Source organism: Varanus komodoensis, unplaced genomic scaffold (assembly GCF_004798865.1).
Source record: "Varanus komodoensis strain SLA01 unplaced genomic scaffold, ASM479886v1 scaffold3, whole genome shotgun sequence".
Classification (NCBI taxonomy): Eukaryota; Metazoa; Chordata; class Lepidosauria; order Squamata; family Varanidae; genus Varanus; species Varanus komodoensis.
The window spans coordinates 35,044,331-35,071,143 of NW_025335761.1; the positions used below are offsets into that span (position 1 = coordinate 35,044,331).

General features: G+C 41.4%; 1 protein-coding gene across 3 annotated transcripts in view; it reads right to left on the reverse strand.

Moving 5' to 3' along the window:
- The window catches only part of LTBP2 (latent transforming growth factor beta binding protein 2), a 161,807-nt gene that overhangs the window by 131,513 nt on the left and 3,481 nt on the right, over positions 1-26,813 (reverse strand). For all 3 annotated transcript variants that reach the window (XM_044435931.1, XM_044435932.1, XM_044435930.1), the window contains exon 2: positions 12,805-12,875. In XM_044435931.1, the coding sequence (XP_044291866.1) occupies positions 12,805-12,875 (71 nt within the window). The remainder of the gene's footprint in view (positions 1-12,804; positions 12,876-26,813) is intronic.

A 26,813-nucleotide genomic window follows, 5' to 3' on the forward strand; every position in this document is an offset into this window, starting at 1 on the left:
CGGACAGTTAAAGTGGGAGTATTGCACTGAGCAAGGGATTGGGCCCAATGGCCTTCTGGCCCCTTCCAACTCTACTATTCTGTGATAAGACAGAGAGAGAGATGTAGAGCAGAACATAGAAATTAACAAAGTGCACATGCTAATTTTTCAGATGACATCCTCTGCTGTTAAATACCACAAAACCAGAGCTATTGTTGAATATAAAATTCTCTCCATTTTACAATATTCTGTCTATGACTTAATTAAAACAAAATTCAAAAATTGCCAGAAGTCCATGCATAACGTCAAAAAATTAAGTCCAACCAGGATGACCCTTTTGTGGCTGAGATTCACACAGCTATTTCAAGCATTGGATATCCAATTCAAATTGAAATGAATACAATTTAAACAGCCTTCTCCTCTGTGTAGCTATAGAGACTGCAGCCTTTGTGTTGCCTGCAAACCTAATGGCCAGGAACAAAGGCAGGGAGGAATGCATCCAGGGGAACCAAAGAGTGTTTACACATATAAACGATTAGCCTCTTGCTTAAGAAAAGAAAAGCAAAGACAGTCTTGACCTTAAGGCCCAGCTGAAATTTACCATTCCCTGTCAAGAAAGAATTTGTTAGAGTTTTGACAGCCCCCTTTTAAGCAATCCTCATAAACAGGGGCAACTACCACTCAAAAGTCACTGGGCTGTCCTAATGGCCAGGAGCCCAGGTCTGAAACAGCATTTGCACTGTTCCCAGAAAATACTCTAATGAGAGAAAGATGCTGCCATTCCTGGCCTTGCCAGTTGTTTATAGACACTGTCTGGCAGCTCATCATGCTCTCTACTGTTCGGCTTCTGGGACAGTGCATGAGTCAGTCTTTGGCCACTTACTTCAGTACAAAGATTTAGACAGCGTTTCTGAAAATAATCACATTAACAACTGTAGAACTGGCCTCTAGTAAAGAAAGTACAGGCAACTTGACTGCCATTGAACTGTTAGCATTTGATCAAGTGAGGAGCATCTGCATGATCACAGATGCCTAATTACCAAAATTACTCTCAACACAGGTTATCATGACATCTGAACCCGGCAAGGGAGAATGGCTGTGGCGATTTACAAGCCACCCTGAAGGCCATGGCTTGTCCATGGAAGTCTCCATGGTTTCTGGATGGCTGCAAAACTACCCCAGCCACCAGCCCTTGCCAGGTGCAGAATTCATGACAACTCACACCCTGCAAAGGTACTTAAGCATTACATATTGCAACTGGCATGGCGAGGGAGAGCAAATAAGACACTGTGGCTTATTTTCCCTCTGTGAACATACAAATCCAGTCATAGTTTCTAGCTGAATTTAGGTTAAACTGCAAATACAGCTTGGGAGAAGAAGCTGTCCAACGTTTTTCTCTGGAGAGATCATCTGCCTTGCAAGGGTGTCTGCCTGCTATTCATGTGCTTTGCTTGTATGTCTGCATTTTGCAAATAAAGCGGATACTGCAGAACACATTAAATCTCCGATTCTCTGTAAGGAAATTAAACCTGATAGTTCTATGAAAATTATGGAAGTAGGGCCCATGCAACAGTATTTTAAGAGAGTTTGATATGTTTATAGTTTATAATTTGCTATAACTAAAGATAGAGCTGCTCATGAGGAAAACTTTTGCATGTTAACTAGAATATAGTGGAGGGCAATTACTATTCTTAAATGGGCACCTGATGAGCATGACTTGGTAAGGGAAACCATTGTGTACAGACTGAGGCACATTTTCATCTCTAGTCCACTTGCAATGGAAACATCATACCAAGTGTGAGTCCCATGAGAAAGTCTGGTTCAAAGCTTTGGTTATGCTTTTGGATCATATTTACAGGTTGTGCATCAATGAACCTTGGATGACATTAAGGACCAACACTGGTTATTTGAATTTTGTTAGCTGCTCAATGAATTTTTAATATTCATATCTCTCCAGGGTAAGCAATATGTAGTCCTCCAGATGTCTAGCCTTAATTCTTATAAGCCTTAACCTGTGCAGCCAATGGTAGGACCTGTATAGGGTTAGTGTGGCCATCAGTGATGGGATTTGTAAGCAAAAACATCTGAAGGGTCACAAGCTGCCCATCCTTGTGAGTCTAATTGAAGAATGTACTACTTCACATTCCCCTGCCCTTGAGCAATAAGATTGTCTGAGTAGGCTTTATATGGTCAGCTTCATTTGGAAGAAGACATAGTGGAAATGTATGGTGTTTTTATTATAAAAATTTCACCTATTAGTGCACAGGGCTAGATAGATTAAAAAAACCAGTCCAGATCCCCCTATTACTCTGAAATCTTTTAGAAACTCTGCTGGCCAAAAGCAAAGTGCCTCATGTACTTCCTCTTGTTTCTAGTCTCCACACATATGGGACTGCCCATATCAATTTCACAGTATAACAAGAGTGCATGAGGCAAAAAGTCTCTATGGAAAGCAGAAAAACAACTCTAACAAAGGCCAAAGATGGACTGAGGCCTCATGTATCCATCCATCCAATTTATTCCTCCTAAGCTTCATCTCCCTGCCTGAGGAGGTGGAGCTCCTTTAAAGGACCAGCCCCTTGACTTGAAGGTAGAGACTTTTCTGCTCCTTATGCTTCTGGTGAATTGAACTTAGGAGAAAGTATTCTGTAAGGGTACTTGTTTAGGTCAAAGAGGCTCATGACTACATGTTTCATGTTCAAAATCAGGAACCCAGCCCGGTTCCTCAGCCTCAGTTCCTCAGTATAGCAGGTCTAGATGGCTTGTTCTCCTCTGACACTTAGCTCATAGCTGGACCCATGAACCTACCTTGTAATACAGATAGGTTTGACAAACAAGGTCCATTCTTATGTGGGTTTGGACAAAAAAATAAATCGCCCATCTGTGTACATTGCCCATAACCAGGTTATGCCAAAACCAGGCAGGACAACTGATGCTATTACTTCCTTCTAGGAGGGCAAATATTTATAACCAAAGTATCAGAATTGATGAAAGGTAGTTGCAAAATTCCTCCTATAGCAGGAAACATGAAATAAGTTCTCCATTTTGTGCTAAGCTCTAGGCCAAAAAACAGAGAACCCTGGCTCAGACTAAGTCACTACTGCTAATTAAGAAGCTTCTTGACAGAAGAATCATGATTTTATTCAAGCTGTTGACCCAACAACCCAATTTGTATAGTCACCGCAGTCTACTGTGGGTTGATTAAGGTATGGTAGGTTGTGGCCTGCTGCAGCTCACATTCGAAATGACAAATGGCACACACTGCAAAGGCCTCGGCTAATTAGCCCATGGTGCAAATAGTCTCAATATGAATCTTGCTAATGGATGTCTTTCAAATGGGACAATATTTTGTTGGCTGAGAAAACAGATTTGTATTGTTAGTACAAAATTGAATAGAGTCTACTTATAAGTAGACATGATAATTTAAAGTGTTATAACAATACACAGTAAAAGTACAAATGCATTATGTGGAAACTTGCCAAAGGGGCACTACTTGGGACAGAGAGGCCAACAGTCTCCTGACTATCTGTACATCTGTAACCTGCCACTGTATGTCACTGTCCTGATGGGGAACACCAAGACTTCTAAAACTCAGGGCTGAACGGCTAAATTAAAATGAACAAATGGCAGAGCTTCCTTCTCTCTTTTCCCCCACTACCCCATGTTCCCTTCAATTTATTTTCAATCCCCCCTCCCCCAACACAGGGTAGCATTCAGAGCAAGGCTGCCAGGCATAGGATGCACTCTTCCAGAACATGTTGCTGACTCTTGCACTCCTACATCACGTGAAGGATTACAACAAAGAGAAAACAGCCGGAGCCTCTACTCCAGCACAAGCCTTAGCATGTTCAGAATAACAGCAGGAGTCCTTGAGTGAGCGGAAAGCTTTAATCAGCCAACACTCTGAGAACTAAGAGCTGGGAAGTGACACAACCACAAACAGAAGATTATAAAATGACAAGCAGAGAATGAATAATCCTATCCCAAGAGGAAAGAGAAGGGATTTGAGTGGTAAGATGCTCTGATCACTTTATGCAGGCACAGAATTCAGTACCTGGTATGGTTCATTGGACTGATAGATCCAGAAGCTTCATTTTGCTCAAAGCTCTGGAGTTCAAATGCTCGAGTCACTTCACCAACTTACCTTCTTCCACCAATTATTTCTTTTAAGTGCTATACTACAGAAAGGGCAACCTGCAGCATGCACGTTACATGTCACCCTCTGCCACTTTTGGTGTGGCCTGCTAAGCCACAGGCACCCCACCTACTTTTCATCACAGCCCTGCTGATCAGACCACCTTTGCTATAACATTTTTGGATGTATCTGCCTAAATACATGATATGCTACTGTTCTGTTAGACATTTTATTTCAAATTGCCTTAATTGTATGTTGGCAAATGTATATATGTTATTTAAACTTTTATATGTGCAGGGATTGGGCTAGGGTTAGGAGCAATATCACGTCTCCTATAATATAGCCTCCAAAGGTTGTTGACCCAGATTCTGATTCAGAAATGGAAGTGGAGGAAGCAGTGTTGAAATTTCCAGTTGAACTGCTAGGACCCAGAGATAAACCAGCCAGTTGCTAAGAACCAGACAGTTCAAGTTCAGGATGAAGGGAGGTTCTGGGGAGCAAAAGAGATGGGTGGGGGCAGATCTAACATCAGTAGTCTAATTATACAGCATCAAGTTCAGAGGGTGAACCAAATAAGAAATGTCAGATGTTCCAGGCAATTGGCCCATAAGCAGCATGATCTACCTTGAAGGTGGAGCCAGATCTTTTGGGTTTGGAAGGGAGAAGTATTTAGCTTAGAATCAACTTCATATCACTAAGCCACATTTGCCTAATTGGCCAGTATTCAAACTTTGCTTTTGTCTTTTGCTACTTTCTTCTGCAATAGTCCTCTTTTGTATCACAAAGCCTAGCTGGAGAGTTTTAACATAATAAAGATTTTCATTAGAAAACCTTCTGTCCTGATCTGCTTAAAGGGTGTAGGAGACTATATGTCACTTTCAGTGTATTCCTAAAGAAAGATGGCACTGATGATTCACTGGTAACAACTATATTAAATGATATAGGGCCAGTTTTGTGCCAAATACTCTACATTAGACTTCTGATATACTGAATATTGTATAGACCTGTAAAAAATCTCATCCTTAAACGAGGCTATGATATTTCCATTATGTGCCTGCAGCACTTCTGGTGGTATTCTCCCTCTCACTCAATGTGGGCCCAACACTCAGGCTTATAGGGTTTCTTTCCCACCATGCATGCCTTGAACATCTAGAAAAGACTCATGCCCCTAGTAGTTTTAATGTGCTAATGCAACATGTTAGCCTTGGTGTTAGCCAGTTTGTTACATTTATAATTCTCCCACTCTTTTGCCTAGCACAGTTAAGGAAAGCAAACTAAAAGTCATCTATGGATTATTCACTATTATAGAAAGTTGTCTTACAGAGAGTTAGACTTGGGTGTATCCCATCTAGTGCTGTCCACCCTACGTGGTTGCATCCCTCCAAAATTTAAATCCACATATTTGTTTTGGCCCTGCTACCAGAGACCTGTCAGCTGGAGATACTAGAGGGTTGAGCACACTCAGAGTTCTTTCCAGGGTGTGTGCGTGTGCGCAGGTGGGTGTCTTTTTTTCTTTTTTTCTTTTTCTTTTGGTTGTGAAGAGGGGTGCTTAAGCTAGGTCTCTCAGTGGACCTCCTTTCCAGAGTACGGCCACATCCTCCTTCTCATTAACTATTACTATTACTCATTCCTTTGCTTCTGCTTCTGGGCCCGATGTGCCACCTGGGGGAAGAGAGAGCAATGGGAATAGAAGAAAAGATATGCAGAAATTACCGCTCATTTGTATTGTTCATTATTTACTCACTTACGAATGGGCAAGTGAACTGACAATAACCAAGTGGAATATAAGGGCCCAGAGTCAGCAGTGGGCCTCCTCTTGGGGTCCAGGCCTTGGTAAGTGCCCAACTATGCCTGTCTCTGATGGCAGCCTTGCACAGTGAGACCTATGCACCCTTCTAAACAACTCACCCCTTTGCTGTAGAAAAACTACTGAACAAAACCCAGCAAGATCTATGAATGGACAAACTGATGCAGACTTAGGTTCATGAGGAAACAAACCAATACCCCCAAAACTGCCTTGGTTTCTCATATTGTCCTGACAACAAAACGTATCATAAATACATTGCATAACATGGACAAAAGGAAAGTAGCACCAGCATCTTTAATCTCCTAGTGGGAGGTCATGCCCTGGTTGCCTTAGCCGCATTCCCCCCACCCTTGTTTTAGACACATTGGATCCCCCTTTTCTCAGTGGTGACTTGCAGACAATGTATGAAGCAATGGATATGCTCATACACAGAAATGGCTAGATACAGGCTAAAGCTGGCAAAGTCCACTATTTTGGATTTTGTAACAATAAATAGTTTGACATGCAGCTCATGAGCAGTGCAATCCCTATATATGGACACCAGAGTTCAGCTGTAATAATTGCTTACAAAAATGGGGCCTTTGAACTTCACAGTGGTTTCTGGGGCCTGCTAGATTAATTGTAATGTTTACAGGTTTTGGGCAGAAGAACTTCACACCTAGTCCACCAATCTGACATCCTGGGAGAAGAAACTGGGAAATCATAATGCCCTCCTCTGGTCTTGTTTGTCCTTAGTCTTATCCTTGGCTTCTCACACAGAGGGTAATTCATTGGCCAAGCAAGGAGTTGGTACAAATGTAACATCCCAGCATAAGTAGATGAAAGCCTGGTAGTGGGCCAGTTCATGTGGCTGCTGGCAAAAACTGGCATGGCAGGTTATGGCACATGCTGGCTACCACTGAGAATATTCAGGATGGGTGACTGTCATGGTTCATCACGACATGTTAACAGCAGGATGGCTTGCTGCTACAGGTAAAAAGCCACCCAAACCCCTACTAGAGAAATGGCAGAACAGCCCAGTGAAAACATGCCTAGACCTGAGGCAAAGGGAAAACAGGCACAGAAAGAAGGCAATGTGAATGATAGGAACACAATGGCAACTACCCAGATATGTTTTCCCCTTCTTCCTCCGGGCATGAAGGGCACAAGGGAAAAGTATCACAGGATTCACAGCAAGAATATCAAAGAATGGGTGATGGAAGCAGTAAATCTAGAAAGGACAGCAGAGAGATAATAAATTTCAGATGACTACATCAGCCCTGTCAGGCTCTCATTTCAACAGAGAATTATACACAATGCAATCTCAATGTTAATTTCATTTAAAATATCAGACACATGTTTCTGATCTCTTCAACATGAGGATGACATATTAGTGCAATGACAGAGTCATCAAGAGAAAATCCAGTTAGCCAAGAACATGGTTGCAATGTGAAAGAGTCTCGAGAAGGAGCAAGGCTCTGGCATGTACATGAGACTGCTGTGGTTAATGCTGGCAATAAGAAAGATGGCTAGGTTGGGGAAATCCTTCTCAGGGACTGTGGGCTGCATTCCAGACAATGGTTTTGAATCAGAAAGTGAAGCACATTTCAGTGAGATTGGGGAGGATCGGCAAGGTCAAGATTCTGAGATGCAGAAGGAGGACATTATCTCACAGCCAGACAATTCCTGGGAATGGCCAAGATGTATAGCCATTGGGAAGGACCCCTGAGGAGAAGGAATTCTCAGATTCAGACCAGCCTACCCCCTGCACTTGACCATGTGACAAGGCATCAGCAGAGATGGGAAGCCCAATTGAATGAACAGCATGTGGGGGGGGGGGCATGCTCGCCTTTAGTGAGCCCCTCCTGAGGGGATGAGACACGTGCATCTTCATAAGGAGAGTTCCTGGAGGTAAACACTAGATTGAGTTCAACAAACCACTCTGTTCGTATTCACAGATCCATTCTGAGTCATTTGTACTTGGAAGAAATAAAGAAGGTTGTAAGGAAAACAGTCTGTGGCTGGTGATTGATCGAAGGAGGAATGTTGGTTCACATCAGTTGATTTAAATCATTAAAAACATTGGGAAGCTGCATCACACATCCATGTATGTATACAACAGCCAGGATAAATCTCCCTCACTCCCACACATACACACTGTCCTGTGAGGTTTCCAGCATTAAAAAAAATTGAAACAACAATTCTAGGTAGCCCTAGCAATTCTAGGTTATTTTAGCCATTATGCACAATATTCTCACATCACTGTGCAACTGCTATGAATGTTGACCATCTATTTCAAGGGTCTCCATCCTAATTGGATCAAGGGCACATTGGGGAATCTGAAAAAGTACTATAGGCACTACCACAAAATAGCAGATCAACACTTTGGCATCTGTCATGTAGATACAAGTCAAGAGCAGAATCGTGAACTGTATACCATCTTCGTGGATCTCACCAAGGATTTTGACACTGTCAGTCGTGAAGGTCTGTGGCGCATCATGTCGAAGTTTGGGTGCCCTGACAGTTTCATCCTGATGGTACATCAGTTCCACGATGGCATGACAGCTCGTGTTTTGGATGACAGAGAAGCTTCAGAGGCCTTTCCCGTCACAAATAGCGTCAAACAAGGGTGCGTGCTGGTACCGACCCTATTCAGCATAATGTTTTCAGCCACGCTGTCAGACGCCTTTCAGAACAGTTTCTTGGGAGTCAGCCTGAAATACAGGACCGATGGGAAACTGTTCAACCTGCGAAGACTCCAGGCTGTCACCAAGATAAAGGAGACTGTGCTACGAGACCTCCTTTTAGCTGACGACTGTGCCCTGAATGCTGGATCTGAGTAGGAAATGCAAGCCAGCATGGACAAATTTGCAGCAGCATGCGACAACTTCGGCCTCCTCATCAACACAAAGAAAACCAAAGTGATGCACCAGCCAGCTCTGAAAGCCCAACACCAACAGCCCACCATCATAGTGAAGGGACAAAAGCTGCAAGCAGTGGACCAATGTACATACCTTGGCAGCACCCTCTCCTGTGCAGTGACAATTGACATTGAGGTCAACTGCAGAATCACTAAGGCAAGCTCTGCATTTGGCGGACTGCTGACTAAAGTGTGGGACCGCTGTGAAATAAGCCTTGCTACAAAGTTTAGCATCCACCGAGCAGTAGGGCTAACTACCCTGATGTATGCCAGTGAGGCTTGGACTGTATACAGGAGGCATGCTAGGCAACTGAACCACTTCCACACAACTTGCCTCCACAGACTTCTGAGGATCCGGTGGCAGGACAAGGTGCCAGACACAAAAGTCCTCTCCAGAGCAAGCCTGCTGTCAGTACACACCCTGCTGATGAAAGCCCAGACACACTGGGCAGGCCATGTTGCAACGATGCCAGACGATCACATCCCCAAACAGCTCTTCTACGGTGAGCTGTCTCAAGGAAAGCAATTGCATGGGGGACAAAAGAAGCAATACAAAGACATGCTGAAAGCCTCTCTCAAGTCCCTGGATATTGACACCACCTCCTGGGAGACCCTGGCACAAGATCAATCGACAGGACACACACTGATCCACCAAGGCTGTCAAACATCTGAAGCTAGAAGGACAACCACAGCACAAGGGAAGCGAGCACTCCCTAAAGCCAGAGTGGCAAATGCTGCAACAGTGGTGCCCACCCATGTCTGCCTGACATGTGGCAGAACATTCCGTGCCTGTATCGGCCTTACCAGCCACCTGCGGACACACCGTGGATGGCCCACAACTCGTTAGATGTCAAGGTCCTATTCGAAAACGATGGACGAACATTAGATACAAGCAGTATTGGAATAGTCTTTAGCACTCATTGATGTACATATCCTTTTAATTTATTTATCTGTTTCAGAGAAATTAACAAATGGAAGGGAAAATGAATTTTCTACACTCTTGCTAGCTGAAAGACTCAAGTTACTAAACTGAAAGGAAAACACTGGACTGAGGACCTTACAACACTTTTGATATATAGACAGGTGACATATAGACATCAATTTCAAGTACATACTTACTTGAATATTTGGTCTGCTTTTGTTGAAGTCTATGTATAATTGCTGGAAAATTGTATGCATTCCATACATTTGGCCTGCTGGTACTACACTGGGGACTCCTGATCTATATACAGCATTATATATATATAACAGTACAACAATTTAAATACAGACAGCCAATATTCTGAGAAATCACTTCAATTTTAAATTAATTCTGGAGTGGCATTTAAGAGTGATCACTGATGTTGGGCTGGGATCCAGGTGAATCTTTTGTTTAAATGTGGTTATTTTGGGTTTTTCAAGTTTATACGACACATTAAATCAGAGCTAGTCCAAGTCATTTTTTCCCCACTGACACACCATTCTTCTTTAAAAAGCTGACTGTTCTGGCAGGTGACTCTTAGATCAACACTTATGATGGAACAAGAGCCTCCATCTAATCCATAAAGCTTTCTTGGGTTCCTCCAAGCGGTAGGACTGAGTCTCCAAGCCTCATCCCCTTGAGAAACTACTGCTGTTAACTTTCATCTCAGATTGAAGATAACAGTGGGAATGTGGGTGGCCAGGCACTTGGTCCTTGCTGGATGAGCCTCCTCTTCCCACGGCCAGACAAGTGGTGGATGATGCATGCTGTAAGGATTTAGGTACATGGCCAATAAAAGAAGAATAAAAGAGATAATAGCAGGATGTGGGCAGCAGATAACTTGATTGGTGGTTGCATGGGTAGCCACGCTTCCCAACACTGGCTGAGTAGGGGGACAATGCATAGCATGCAAAGCCAGAGGCTTAGTCTGTACTGGGAAGAACAGCTGCTCATTCCAGTGCTTTCCAAGCAGCTCCACAAGGACAATAGGAATGATGTGTGCCACACAGAAAGGGAGATTCAGCTAGTGCCAGGAGTGGTGTCTGCTCCTTTCAGTTCTAGTTAAATCCCTTTTTCTGTGCTGGGAAAGGCAAAGAATCCCATGCCTCTTCCAGGACAGAGGAAGGCAAACTAGACAAGGGTGGAGAGATACTGTCCATGCATATCAAAACCTGCAAAGTACTTTGTGGGAGAAGCTCCCCATCCTAAAACAGTTCTATACCTCTGGCTTAGGGGATGCAGTGCAGACTGCCTGCACATCACAGCTCTGTCTTAACAGAGGGAACAACTCCTTCCATACTACTCCAATTCTCTCACCTGAGGCAACTGCTTCACTCTGTGTAGTGGTAGAACCGGGCTTGCAATAAACACTAATAGACTAATTAGAATTTTACGGACAGAAGTAACATACAAAAATAGAATTTAAGAATCACAAACAAACCAAATGCAGCTAGTGAGATATTTTGTCACTAGAAACAAAGCATCCATATAAACATCAAATAGCTAATAGTTCTCTCTCTCTTCCTCTGTGATATAACTTTTTCAGTTTTCCTTGCAGCATTGTAAAGAACAATGTAACATTTCAAACTCCCTTAGATCAAAAGTTTTAAAACTTTACTCTGAGCATCAGGTTGGAATTATTCAGTCAAGTTGTTATGCATAGAAGTAGGGACCAAAAAGGCAGTGAGTGTTGGGTATGAATGCTAGTTAGATTCAGTATTCTTTATCATTCTTCTTTGGTTTTAAAGGACTGCTGTGGTCAGAAACTAAAAAGCATGGCAGGAGACAATATGAACTCGCAATGAACAAGTTGCTTTGATTTACAATGTAATTAATTGCATCCCAGGGTTTCCAGCTCATATGGATAATGATGTCATCTGAGCCTCTCCATGGTTCTGTTTCCTTGTAAATCACTGCACTCTATTCCTATTCATATACCAGAGGCAAATGACCATGTGGGAGGGCCCAGCTTACAAGATCCAATATTTAAATTTAGAGAGGAATTCTGAAGTAATATTTGAAGAGAGAGAAATAAAGTTCCCACAATGAGATTCTCATTGGAGCTATGAAGAGGAAGCACAGCAAGTCAGCTTCAGAATAAACCTTTCTGCTTGATCCTCCTTAAAAGATCAGTGATCAGAAAAGTAACTAACTGGCAATAAAACAAAGGCCTAAGATCTCTCATATTATCTCCCCTTAGTGCAGCCGTGCCCCATAAAAGATGGATTATCACATCCTTGCTTCCGCCAATGCAGCCTTTTAACTAATTTTAATGAGCTAGCAGTAAAAATTCCACATGTTCTGGAACCAATCAGAATCATCACTTTGTGCAAAAATTGTCCATATAACATGTGACATCATCCTTCTTCACAAAAACCTGCCTGTGCTCCTGCTTATCAGGGTGCTGCCAGATGAGGCTTTTATCATGCCATCACCCTACCTCACTCACACAGGTTTATGGGAGACCAGATGTCACTGTCTTCTATTTGTAATCCATGTTTTCCCACCACTTTTTCTATCTTTTTGTAAATATAGAAAATCCTTTCAAGACTAAGAGACAGTTAGAACTGTTGCATGCTGCATTTTTGACCGATAGCTCTAGAGGCCCTGGGAGTACCAGCTATCCTGCTCTTGCAGTTCAGTAGGGGAGGGCAGCACCAGAATTGTAAGAAGCAGAACCACTGCAGGCATCATCGTCTTGTATGAACTTCTTCCACTGTCTGCACTGGCCCCATAATTCCCCTGGTCTGCCACTGCTGACGGCTACCATGGTTTAGTAATTATTATACGCTGATTCAAGGCATTACACTGACAGAGTCGGCAACGCTCCATCAGCTTCAGTTGTCTCTGCCTCTACGTAAGTCCCTTGTCCCTGGATTCATTATGGACATTGAGAATGCAAAGTCCATGAGGCAGCAATTTGGCTTAATTTGTTGTTTTGTTCATGTGCACTATGTACACTGATATATTATATAGTATACAATAATCATTAGGAAAATGCATTTGTTTTTGTTCATACTTACGTTTAATACATCGATTTGTCCCAGGCGCTGTTGTCCAGCCTGAACAGCATTGTCCCCCACAGACATTTGGCCTAGGCAGTAGTAAACAACAAGATTAGGAAAGATACATTTGGTGCTCCTTGGACCCACATATACTGATCTAGCTAATGCTATCAGCTTGTGCTTAAAGTTTCATTAAGAGAACTCAGTGAAGATGTTAATCCATACAAAGCTCTGTGCCTTTGTGACTTTTTAGGTCATGTCCAGAGGGTGCTTGTTTCAGAGATAGGTGCATTGCTTCATTACCTTCAATTCTTACTGTTCAAAATTTGCTGCTTGCTTCAGTTTATATTTTAATAAACTCATGACTCCCCTTACAGCTAACAGGGAGCGATTCAGAGAAAGCCTAGGTGTAACTGTAGCAGTTCACACATCCAGCTCCCCATGACTAATGCAACTATGTGCTCGAGGAGGCTTCCCTGTACTCACTTGCACATCAGAACAGAATTGTGGAAAACTATCTGGAGATGGAAGATTTTTGGAAATGTTGAAGCCATGGGACAACATTGCTTCCTGAATTTTGCAAAAATTATATTTTTCTAATACTTTGGGATATCCAATTTTTGCTTTTCTAATCTCCCCGTTTATAAATATGCACAGATGGATTTGTATGAAAAACATGCAACTTGCCAGTAATTATAAATAGGCTCAAATAATTTTAAACCAGGCATCTATAAAAACTATTCAGCTGAAGGTGGCATCAGTATGCTACTTGTTCCTATATAGAAAAAACTGACAAGTCCTCAATCCATTGCATTATGGGATGTGACTATCATAATGCAGAAAATCCATTTACAATGACCATTTGTTCAATTCCACAAAGCAGATAAATAATTTAAAAGAGCAAATATTAAAGACTGTTCCTGTACAAAATTCATCTATATAAGAACCTCCCCTGCAAAAGAAGCCACTATTAGGGATTCCCAAAACATATGCTCCAAAAAAAGCTTTAACTAGATCATATCATTCGCAATTAGCTGAATTAGACAATCCAAATTAAAGAGATATTGTAATGTCCAATAGACTCAAAGCAAACCTTTTTGCTGAATAAGATGCAAAAATAAGCTTAGGATCTATAGCTGTAACACGCAGACAGTAAAGTGGTGACCAACTGATTTTGTGGTGGTACCCATGGCAGTTTCTCAAATTTACAGAAGGTAAGAGACCTCAGAGATCCCTTATCAACTCTCTTCTTATTTTCTTGCTTTTACAAATGAAGACATGGCCATTATGTTTTAAATGGAGATATGGTACCTCTTACCATAAGGTGGAAGATATTATAAACAGGTGTGGCCTGTGTGTCTGTCACATCAGTCTGCTGCTCAGGTACTAACTATGGATGGGCAACCATTATTAAAGTTATCTTTACACCAGAATTGGACAGGAGAGTTCTTCAAATAGAACATACCTTCAAATAGAGGACTTTTCTTCTAAGAGAAAATCACTGAAATAAACAGCCCTTTAAACATACAAATATTGTTTGGACATGTGAATCCCTTTTGGAGGAAGCTGAAACCATTCCCTTGCCACAGTGTACTCTTCCAAAGCCCCTCTTCCCACACTTTACCAGAACCATACATAATTGGGAGAAAAATGCCTCTTCCTTCATTTACAAAGAATCAGTCACACGCAATTGATTCCTGTGGGCTCAATTCCTTCACTTGTGTACCCTTTTTGCTTCTTTGACTGGGCCCCTCCTCACTTTCCATGTGATTTTGGCAGGTCTAGGTTCAAATGCACTGATGTATCACCAGCCACAGTCAGTGTTGCCTAAGGATCTATTTCCTGAAAGGAAAATGCTAGCCATAATTGGGAAGGGGAGCAGAGGAATGCAAGTTACAGATTGGGTCATAGCCTACCTATATATAAACTATGGGATTTGCTACTGCCAGAACATGGACCAATTCAGATGGCTTTAAAGAGAGAATAGACACATTCATGAAGGTTAAGGCTATGAATGGATGTGAATTATGATGGTCAAATTTTATCTATGTATCTAAATGCTGGTTGCTGGGGAGCTACTCCATAACATGGCACATCTTTATCTTGCTGCTGAGAAAATGAATTTCCTCACCCTTTCTCCTGCAAGGATTGCAACTGGGAGGGAACAAGAAAATCAGAGGAGGCTGGCAAATGACCTCAGCATCCCTGCCAGTAAAAATGCTGACACTGCATTCCTGCAAGCCTTGGTTCCACTACACCAGTGTGACCTTCAGTCTGATCTAGCATGGCTCTTCTTACATTCTTATCTGAGTCTCCCTACCCCTCTCTCCTTTTCCTGGAATAGATAACTGCATTTTGACATGGATAAAATGTATCAAACCACTCCAAAACATTAACATTGCTCTATGCTCTTGAGAACCTCAATTATCTCAACCTGTTGGCCGCTTCCTTTACAAGTTGAGAGAGCTTATTCCCAATATTGTCATAGTTATAGTTCTTAACACTACTGACTACTTCCCAGTTACAATAGAGGAAACCCCCATGGCTCCACAAAAAGTTAAGAGACAACTTGAAAGCAAAAAAGGACATGTACAGGAAGTGAAAGGGAGGCCAGGCCACAAAAAGAAGAGTATAAACAGACAGCAAAGACTTGCAGGAATGGAGTCAGGAAGGCTAAAGCAGGTTATGAACTGATGCTAGCAAGGGTTTGCTGTAAACAACAAAAAAATCTTCACTTACATCCAAAACGAAAAACAAATGAAAGAGAAAGGAGTTCAACAACTCAATATAGATGGCAAAAAGGTAACTGATGCCAAGGAAAGGGCAGAGGAGTTTAACTCCTGCTTTGGCTCACACACTCCTCCCACAAGAGAAAATACGACCTACCTACTGAGGAGGAAGTACAAGACTAAAGGGCAGGATGGCAGCCTAAAATCAACAGAAAAATAGTCAAGGAGCAACTTGATGAGCTTAATGTATTCAAATCTCCAGGACCTGATGAGCACCACCCTAGAGCTGGAAGAACTCTCTGAACCACTATCTATAATTGAAATCTTGGAAATCAGGGGAAGTGCTAGATGACTGGAAAAGAGCTGATGTCCCCATCTACAAGAAAAGGAGAAAAATAATCGGAAAGTATAGACCAGTCAGTCTAACATGAATCCTCTGGGAAAATACTGGAGCAAATTATTTTTAAAAAATCAGTCTGCAAGCACCTTGAAGGAAATACAGGGATGAACAGAAGTTGACATGGATTTCTTAAGAATAAGTCTTGCTAAACTAACCTAATCTCATTTTTTTGACTGGGTAACCACCCAAGGGACAGCAGGAATGCTGTGAACCTAATTTACTTAGACTTTAGCAAAGCATTCAGCAAAGTGCACCATGACATCCTGATAAACAAATTAGCAAACATGGGATCAACTGAACTACAATTAGGTGAATTCAAAACTGACCACAAAGAGAGTGCTTATCAACTTCACCTTCTCAAGCTGGAGAGAGATAATGAGTGCCACAGGGGTCAGTCCTGGGACCAGTGCTCTTCAACATCTCTATTAATAATGTAGATGATGAAGTCCAGGGAACAATAATTAAATTTGCAGAAGACACAAAACTAGGCAGTATAGCTAACATCCTGGAAGACAAAACAAAGAACCAGGGTAACCTAGACAAGCTACAATGATGGGCAGAGAGCAACAGAATGAAATTCAACAGGGAAAAAATGCTGAGTTTTTCATCTAGGGAGAAAAAACTCAATGTATCAATACAAGATTAGGAATATTTGACTCAACAGCACTGAAAAATTAAAAGACCTTGGAGTTTTTGTAGACAACAAGCTAAATATGAGCCAGAAATGTGATGCAGCCACAAAAAGGACAGATGCTATTTTGGGATGCATAAATAGACGCATCAGTTATAAACAAGTGAAATACTAGTTCTTCTTTATTCTGCAGTAGTCAGACCTCACCTGGAATACTGTGTTCAGTTCTGGGCACCCATGCTTTTAAAAGATGCAGAAAAACTAGAAAGGGTTCAGAGAAGGACAAGAAAGACGATCTAGGATCTGGATGATCTAAGCCCTATGATGGGAGTCTGAGAGAGCAAGGCATGTTTAGCTTTGAGAAGATGAGGGGATATGATAGCACTCTACAAGTACCTCAAAGGCTGTCACAAGGGGAAGGAAAATACCTCTTCTCATTCATCCCTGAGTGTAGGACATGGATCAACAAACTTAAACTGCAGCACACCAGATTCTGGCTAAACACCAGGAAAAACGTTCTAACTGTCAGAGCAATGCAACAGTAGAACCAGTTGCCAAGAGAGGCTGTGGGCTAGATACATTCAAGACAAAACTGGACAGTCATCTGAGTGGAATGGTGTGACTTGACGTCCTGCAAAAGCAGGAGGTTGGACCCAATGGCCTTCTTGGCCTCTTCTGAACCTACTACTTTCTCCAGGCCAAACCTGTTGTAGTAGGAAAATGTGGTATTACAGCTTTCTGTTCTTTCCCTAGGATTTGCTAACTGAATTCTTGCAAAACCACTAAACATGATTGCAAAAAAGAGAAAACATTTCCCATTCTTGCCTCGGATTATTGGCATATTCTGACGGCGGTTCCTGCAGGCAAGAGTATGCACCCCACTAAGAGAACAACTTTGGCTGTTAACCAAACTGGCAATTCCTGATAGGATAAACTCCAGAACCTTGGCAAAAATAAGTCTCATTGCCCTCTCAATACACATTTACAGCTTGTTCACATTAAAAGAAAAGATATGTTGCTATTACCTGGCTACCTTCCTTAGGATAAAAAACATAGCTTGGATTTTTGTTGCTTTTTACTTAAAGGCAGCACTACACAAATGTCTGATAACTGAGTATGCCCTAATTAGGACGACCCTCTTATGCAGTTTTTCTTTACACATTTATATTTGTTTCATTTTATTTCATTTCTTATTATATTTATATCCTGCATTCTTCCTCTTGCAAGGAATTTAAGATCTTCCTCCTCTCCATTTTATTTTCACATCCCTGTGAGGCAAGTTAGACTGAGCACCAGTAACTACCCAAAGTAACCTAGTGTGCTTTATGGGCAAGTGGGCACTGGAGTCCCAGTCCAACACTCTAGTCACTATGAATCACAAGCTCTGCATAGGTGCAGGAACTACCATCCATGATATGTCTATCTGTATGACTGATTGTTCTAGCTGTGCCTCCTGTTTAAAATAATATACAGTCCAATCAGTAGTTAAATACTGAGAAATAAGTTCCACCGAATTAAATGGGTGCAGTGGTTTAAACCGCTGTGCTGCTGTGCTGGTTGATTGAAAGGTCGCCGGTTCGAATCTGCACAATGGGGTGAGTTCCCGTTGCTCCGTCCCAGCTCCCGCCAACCTTGCAGTTCGAAAGCATGCAAATGCAAGTAGATAAAAAGGTACCACTTTGGTGGGCAGATAACAGCACTTCGGTGTTTAGTCACGCTGGCCACACTGGCTCCCTCAGCTAGGAAACGGAGATGAGCACCACCCCCTAGAGTCAGGCATGACTGGCCTTAATGTCAAGGGGAAACCTTTACCTTTTTAGCAATTCATAAACACTAAAATAGCCAAAGAGGGGAAATTCTGGCATGCCATCCTAATGTGAACCTTCAGGCCACACATTCAAGACCTGCAGAGTCCCCCCACCCTCAGGTCATAACTGCTCTCCCCAGGCCTCTCCTCTTCATTGGGCCTGCTCTGGGCTGTTCCTATTATTTAATCCTTCCTACTCTGTCTCCTAAGGGTGGTAAAAGAAACCTTCTAGGAGTTGGGGGAGGAGAATGACTGGATATGCAAGTCTTTTTTTACCCCATTGAGTACAGAAGAGTCACACTAGTGACTCTGGCCACACCCATGACAGAAATGCAGACCCTGACATGCTTTGACCAAGGGAACACTTGGTCAAAGCAATGACCCCTTTCCTGTATGAACAACAGTCAGGAGCATTGCAAATTGCAGACCAAGACATCTGGAAGATGCCAAGCTGGGGGGAAAATATTATAGAAATTTCTGCTGATTATGACAAAATAACTGATTTCCTCATTCATTTATCTGAAGCACTATTTGAAATTATGACAGCCCCATCTCAAAGGAAAACCAGAAAGGCTCAAGATTCTATACCTATTCCCTGAAGATAAGGATGGTATTTAAGGCTCCCCTGTTCTAAAGATTGACTACTGCAGGTGGGATACATTCAATCACTTTGAAATCTCTGAGATGAGTTCACACAACAGTCCTCACATGTTCATGGATATGTGAAGAATGCCCTCCATCAGCCATGCATTATGTATCATGAAGGTGCTGTATGCAATGTTTTCCTTTCTGCATTCATTTCCAATATACAGTTGATGGGGCCATACAGGGGGTACGATCCTGCTCCCACCCCATGTATTTGTGTGCTTATGAGGGTGATTTGTGAATTACCCTCCCTGTGTTCCTTGTAGGACAGCCTTCCCCAAGCAGGGACCTTCTAACTTGGACATGTGGATGATGGGAGTTCTAGCTCAACACATCTGGAAGGTACCTGCTTGGGGAGGGCTGCCCTATAAATTTACCTAATGTACCTGATAGAAGAAAATGCTAACTTTAGTGCCTTATTCATTCTCAATCTATAAAGGGCACAACAAAGACACAGACTGTGAAATTAACTCCAGATTCCCAAAGAAATATAGTACGGGGTGCAAAATTTCAGGCCTAGGCACCAAATCTGCGGTGGTGTCCCTTTGCCTGGCATCAGCCCATTTCCCTGACCTCCAATCTGCAGGGCTGATGTGTCTCTCTCAATGCTTAGTTGCTAGCACTAAAAGATGTAAGCTAAAATAGTCTTGTATTTTGGCCTTACCTCTTTTGCTCTGACCCCTCAAACTAAAAGAGGTTCTCTGCCCTTGTTCTATACATCACTGGAGCAAACCTGGTTATGTGACTAAGGAGACACTTGACAGGGAATTACAGCCCATCAGAGCTCTCTGCATGAAACCTTTAAGTTCCATGTGTTTCCAAATTAATCTCTTATTCACATATTACACTTTTAGGTGCAATTAAAGAACAGCTTTGGGCACAAACTGATGCCTGTTGAGACCAAAAAAAGTCCTACAACTCCTAGCATTTCCCAGTATGCCATGCTAGCTGGGGAAGGCAGGGAACTGGTAGGAATGTTTTCTGTATAAGCATGCATAGGATGGAGTTCTCAGGTATATATCCAAAAATGTTATAGGAATTAGCTCCAAAACAATTTCTTGAATTAGGAAAATGCAAACTAAGGACTGTTATTGAGGAGAGGAATGGCAAAGGCTCATTCTACTGGGATGGATTAAGACAAGAGCTATAGCCTTCTCAATTTCCAATTACAGAGAAATTTAATGGGCAGCCACATGTGTTGGGGTCTCTGGCTATGGGCTACGGGGTTGACTAAAGGGACTATTCCTTTTCCTTTGCACAGCAACCAATTGTCTGAGCATCTGGTTATATTTAAGCAATTTACTTAACATTTGAGTAGCTTGGACGCTGTGTGGTTTTTGTTGCCTTATAAAGAATTCAAAATAAATTCTTGCTTCTTTGAGGACCACCATATGTTTACAGCTTAGGGAGGGATGATGCACCAAGGAAAGCCTAGCTTCATACTATGAAGCAAGAAAGCAGACACCCCCACCCATGCCATTTTGTCTTTGTGGCATGTTTGTATAGAAATGCCAGCCAGCCAGGCAGCCTGCTGTTAAACACCCAGCCCACAGGGTACAAGCAGATGTGATGGCAGCAAAGCCCGCCCTGGCTCTTGCTAATTCTCTACAAGCAAGGGTGGGGAAAAATTAAAGTATAGCAGGGAGAAACTCCACCCCCATGCACTCACCTGTACTTTTTCAGCAGAAGCTGCTTTTTAGCCAGGGGCCATTATTTCAAATCACAGATCTCTACCAGAATAAATTTTCAAAAAAAAAAAAAAAATTCGGGGGAAAGAGTTCTGCTCCCCTCTTTCCATTGTGTCATACTTTGTTTCATATATTACTCTGTACAGCTATTTTATAGTGGTTTCACAGCAGCAGACTCAGTTCTGCACCCAAGTCCATAGCCTATGTGCCTAGTCTGGCCCACAAAGCTGATTGGTGATTAGAGTTTTCTGATTTCATGGGAATTAAATGGAAAGCAAGAAGAAAGGGTCAGTGGATCTACAGTTTTAAAAAAGACTATATATGACCTGAACAATACTTGTGAAGCAAACTCTCAAACACAGTACTAGAAAAGTTGCAGGTGCTGAGAGGGCTAGATCACTGTATGCTCTTTGGGGCTTATCCAGTACAGAACCATTATAGATCATTGCGCCCCTAAGGGTTGGCCCAAATCATATGTCATGACATCTCAGAATTTGCCAAGAAAGAATGGCTAAACCATCCAGAGATGCTTCATCCACGGGTCACTTAGCGCTGTGCCCTAACTCAGACCTTCAGCTTGTCTCCCCAAATGTGCTAGAGAAAGAACCCATTATTAGTTCTAAGTTTGTTCTGCAAGAAGTGCAAGTGGACAGCAGGTACTAGCATGTCGCCTTGTTCACAACAACCCACAATTAAAATAGAACCCCCCATAATTAAGCAAATTATTGGTGATTGTGACATGTAAACCAGGATATTAGCTTCTTCCTGAGGCTGGGTTCAGTGGAGCAGCTGACACCAAAAATGGCAGAATAGAAGCCTATGTGCATTTAACGTGCTGTAAAAGGAAAAGATAACCCTTTCTCTCACACTACAGTTGTGGTGAAAGTTGCATCCCTGCAGCTGCTATTCACCCCAAGAAAGAACTTGTCACCAGTGCTGATGGCAGCTTCCCTTCTGGGGAAAATAAGAGCTGATGGGAGAAACCCATTTCTCCAGGACCATAGCAGAGGTGGAAAGACTAACCCCTCCCTGAATGCCATTGTCCCAATCCTGATCCTCCAAAAGCTATTATTTTTAAAATAAAAACAAGAGTAATTAAGTGCATGTATATACAATTTATTATATAGTTTGGCCCTCAAAATGTGAATGCCTACAAGGCTGCTACTCAATCAAGTGTCAGCCACATCACCAAAATTAGGACTGATTACACTTGCCACTATTCCTGGCAGCATCTAATGCCAGCTTTATCAGAACACATTCATGTAGGAGCTGTATCACTTAAAACCCCTGCTCAATTGCAAAGGGGAAAAGAAATGTCAGAAGTGGATTATCTCTACAGCAAATGGTGGTGCAATTACACAGGAAATAATAGAAAAGGCACCTGTGGGATATCAACACCTCACAAAATGCTGAAAACAAGTTCAAGTGCTGGAATGACAGGGCCAGCACAATGCAAAGTTTTATGGTGGAATCACTGGAGTCTCATAAAAGCCGAAGAAAGCCAACCTAACATGAGCACACAGCGCTCCCTAGGAGCAGTTTTTAAAACAGCAACGGAATCTGGGAGACATCCATAACTCATTACCAGCTATGCATCTACAATGACAGGGATTTTTCTGCTTGTTAAATTCTGCAATGCAACATAAGAGTTACATCTTTTTTTAATCATGCAGCAGAGAATAAAAGAAAATGGCAGTGGCTTGCTAGCTCTTTCAAGTACTGAGGTATAATGAGTTATTGTGAAACACCTCTTTTATCTACTATTAGAATGTAAGACAATGGTGTTCCTGTGAGTGTGCATGCGTAAGAGAGAGTAGAGAGAGGATGGCTCCACCCAACAATATGTTACCTGAAAAACACAATGGGGAGGGGGCAACCCCAAAAGGTTGTCCACTTACCATAATACATCCTCTTCAGAGAACACCATGATAAAGAAAGGAAGTATTTTATTGTCAACTGCTAAAAAAAACCCCACAATTTATTAGCATTGATAAGCATTATGAGAGTGAAAACAAGAGTAACACCAGGCCTGGAGCTCTACATTCTGAATGGTTGGCTACAGTCCAGATAGGTAAGCAATAAAAAAAGTCAAGCAAGCTATAATGTTAACAATGCAGATATCATACAAAACATTTTATACAAGGAAACCTTTATTTAGATCTACTGTATGATTAGGTGCATGCTGGGAAAATATGCAAAAATACAAACCTTTTGGGGATTGAAAATGCATGCCTTTCCTCTTTGAGTTAAAAGGATGCTTGTGTTCAGGAGCAAGAATGAGGTGAGACAAGCATTGAAGTAAAAAGTAGAAAACAATTTTTTTTGACAAACTTGAACTTCACATGTTCTCCCATCCTACCAGGCATTTATACTATTTAAGCTTGAAATGGTTTGTCTGAATTGGCTTGTAATTTAGATACAGAAATGGAGAGAGCAGGTGGATATGTCAGATATGTGAGGATTCATAGAAACAAAACTATCCTAGCAGTGGTGTACAGAATAGATTTATTACTACAGCTTTTAAGTAATGCCACCAATTTTAATTTAAAGAGACATTAAAAGAAAGAGGGCCATGAATGGACAAAGAGTAAAGAAAAACTCAGGAGATGCCTTCCATTGGAGAGCTTGTATTGTACATGCATAATACACTGCTGCATTTACAGCTCTAATGTTGGCCCATATAACATTCTGCAACCTATGAGATTCTGTGGCTAGAAGACAGAAAACGAATCAGGGATAATTAAGATAGGTTGGAAAACCAATCCTAGATACTCCATTTTGTGGCCTAAGGGACTCATGAACACATAGAAGAATCTCACATGATAATTACACTGTGAGGATGCTATACTAGAATTCTTTAACACATTTGGCAGCATTTCACAGGTTTTGAATAAGGATTATAACAGAGTACGAAAACACATTATCTTTCATTTGGTTATACATTATGTTGGGTGCTCCAGGCTATGTCATATATTCCTCCTATCTTTAATTTCCATCTTCTTGTTTAAACTGAATTGTTTTTCTTTGCTATTTTATTGTCGTACCATGTAAGCTGCCCAGAGAGCCTTTTGGCTAAGGGATCCGGCATATAAGTGTAATAAAATATATAAATAATTTTTTTCCCTATTTATGTCCTGCCTTTTTCCTACAAAGGGCTCAAGGCAGCTAACATCATTCTCCTCCTCCATCTTATCCCCACAACAACAACCCTGTGAGGTAGGTTGGGCTGAGAGTCTGTGACTGGCCCAAAGTCACGCAGTTGGCTCCATGGCTGAGCGGGGACTAGAACCCAGGTCGTCTGAGTCCCAGTCCCATGCTCTTAACCACTACACCACACTGGCTCTCACTTATTCACTTATCCTCCACGCTATACCAACCATGTGTGTGCAAATGCATGTGTATGTCCACCCACATGTCTGTCAGTTTTTGCTGCAGATTTGCAAATACGTTCTAAAGGCACAGTTATTTTCCTGTTCACCAGAGTAATAGCTTACCCATGTTACCTACCATGCCTTACAAAACTTTCTGGAGTGATGGAGTCATATGGTCTAAAATTAGTTGACCTATGTTGCATGTCTTTGAAACTTGTTATTATGTACTACTATAAAATCGGCAGCAATTGCCAGTGTGGCAATTAGAGAGCCAGTGTGGTGTAGTGGTTAAGAGCATGGGACTGGGACTCAGACGATCTGGGCTCTACTCCTCGCTCAGCCATGGAGCCAGCTGGGTGACTTTGGGCCAGTCACAGACTCTCAGCCCAACCTACCTCACAGGGTTGTTGTTGTGGGGATAAGATGGAGGAGGAGAGATGATGTAAGCTGCCTTTTGAGCCCTTTGTAGGAAAAAGGCAGGATATAAATCACAATATAAATAAATAAATAATTGCCCCAAATTTCTCACAATTGTGTTGTTTCCTTATGATTATCAGATGCTACTGGCTTTCACATCCCACTTATTTTCCCACAAACCCCCCTTTTGCTCTAGGATTGAAAGTCCAGGATGGGGAAGAATTTAAGGTGATTCACATTTTAATGTGAACATACTTAATTCATGTTTTCCCAACCTGAAACTAAAATGTAATCATTTTCTGTATTCATGCTTTTCAGAATTTTGTGATCAGTCCTCTGATTAATCAATGGATATAAAAATGTGTATGTTTGGGAGAAGTGCACAGAAATGTGACTATCAGTGAAAATTACATATAATAATAAAAAACTGTTTGCAAATGTATATATTATGAAAAAGTGTATATAATAATACTCCATTGAGGAAATATATATAAATTTTCATATGGATTTCTACAGCTTGATATGGAACTAGCATAGAATGAATTTATGACTGAAAAAAATGAAAAACTGATAGAAGCCAGACGTGACATTTATCCATCCTTAGTCTAACAGTTGTATTTGCCAGGTTGTCATTTCCTGGAATATCCATTAAATTACTTCACACTTATTCTAACATGTCACTATTCAACTCCAGGTGAATGCATGCTAGAACTGTTTCAGTTTAGACATTTATCTTCAGATCAGAAGAAAAATTGTTTTCGGTAAGCTAACTGCTGTGAATTATATGTTTTCTAGAAATAACTCTTGACCCCACATCAGAGATGAGACCTCATCAGAGATTATCTTCCATCTTCAATAGATTTGTAATGTCACACTACATCAATATTCTCTTGAATAAGAAAATAATTTTCTATGATATGTGCTGCATTAGACTGAGAACAGGTGATGTAATTCTATTGATTCTTAATAACTTTGCTGTACTATGCTCTAACTCTGGCATTTAACACATGACTAAAAACAATGTGTTATTATTCTGCTTTTATATTGGTTTTTATATGTATAAATGTACGTATCTGCTATTTTCATAAATGAATCTTAATTTTGTTGAGACCTTCCTTTATTTATACCTGGGTTGTTTTAAATGCAGAATCCTTAGGGTCAAATGATATGTTAATATGTGGTTCCATGTAATGGTAGCCCTAAGGCTGCTTTTCTGCCACATAAGCATTCTCAGGCAGAGAAGTGGCTGGGGAAGAACTAAGTCTCTAAACCCCTTCACCTGCCTTGTTTCCCCGAAATCCTCCTCACCACACACATACATAGCTTTTAGCACTGTATTCCAGAATTATGTTTACTGTGTGAAATTAGAAATAGAGGAGATATTTATTCAGTTGATCTTTTCAGGCAAACTCACCAGATTTGCATTGCCTGAACCCCTACATGAACCAGAACACAATTAAATATCAATATCTACACTTTTCTGAAGATTGCATTCAAAATTGACATCTCCAAAAGTCTTAAAAATGAGTACAGTAAAAGCAAATTTATTGGTGGAAATTTTCAATAAAAATGCATACCATTTGAAATAGGCATATATTTTGAAAAAGGCACAGAAAAACATGCTTGAATTTCCATGTGGGATTTTATAAAAATTGCAAACTGATGCAGAAATAGGAGGAAATTATTATAATTTAGAGAAGGGAATGAAATGGAACTCCTGAGTTGGGGATTGTAGGAAACTGGGAAGAGAAGGTTTGTTTGGGAATACAGAAAGCTTAAAGGGGAGGCAGCCCTTATTCCTGTACTCACTCACCTGCTCACCTGTAACAGATCATCTGCAACCAAGGATCCACTGCAACACAGAGATGGCTGTCAGGCTAATGTTACATACAGCTACGTATGTTAAGATAGTACTGTTGGACCCTTGGACAAATCACAAAAGGCATATATTCTATATTACAAAGTAAGCAGAAATATTGCATTCCATTAAGTTAATTAAGAATGATTTACCTTGGCCTATGTCTACTCTACACATTGCTTGAACCCCCCACAAGAACACTTGCCTATCTGCATACAGACAAGAGCAGTAAGAGATACTGATCAGACATGATGCTAGAAAGTGTTCTGAATGAAACAGACATGAGCACTTAGAGCTGTCATATAGAATAGTATTTATAACTAGACCAGTGTCCCAGTCCAAAAGTCTCAAGGCTGATGCCAAACAGGAAAACCATTGCTATTATTGCAGTGAGAAAACAGTACATGGGGCAGCACAGTCTTACTGCTGAAGGGAGGAGTCCCAGCTCCAGCCTCAAAAACTTATTCCAGGATCAGGACTG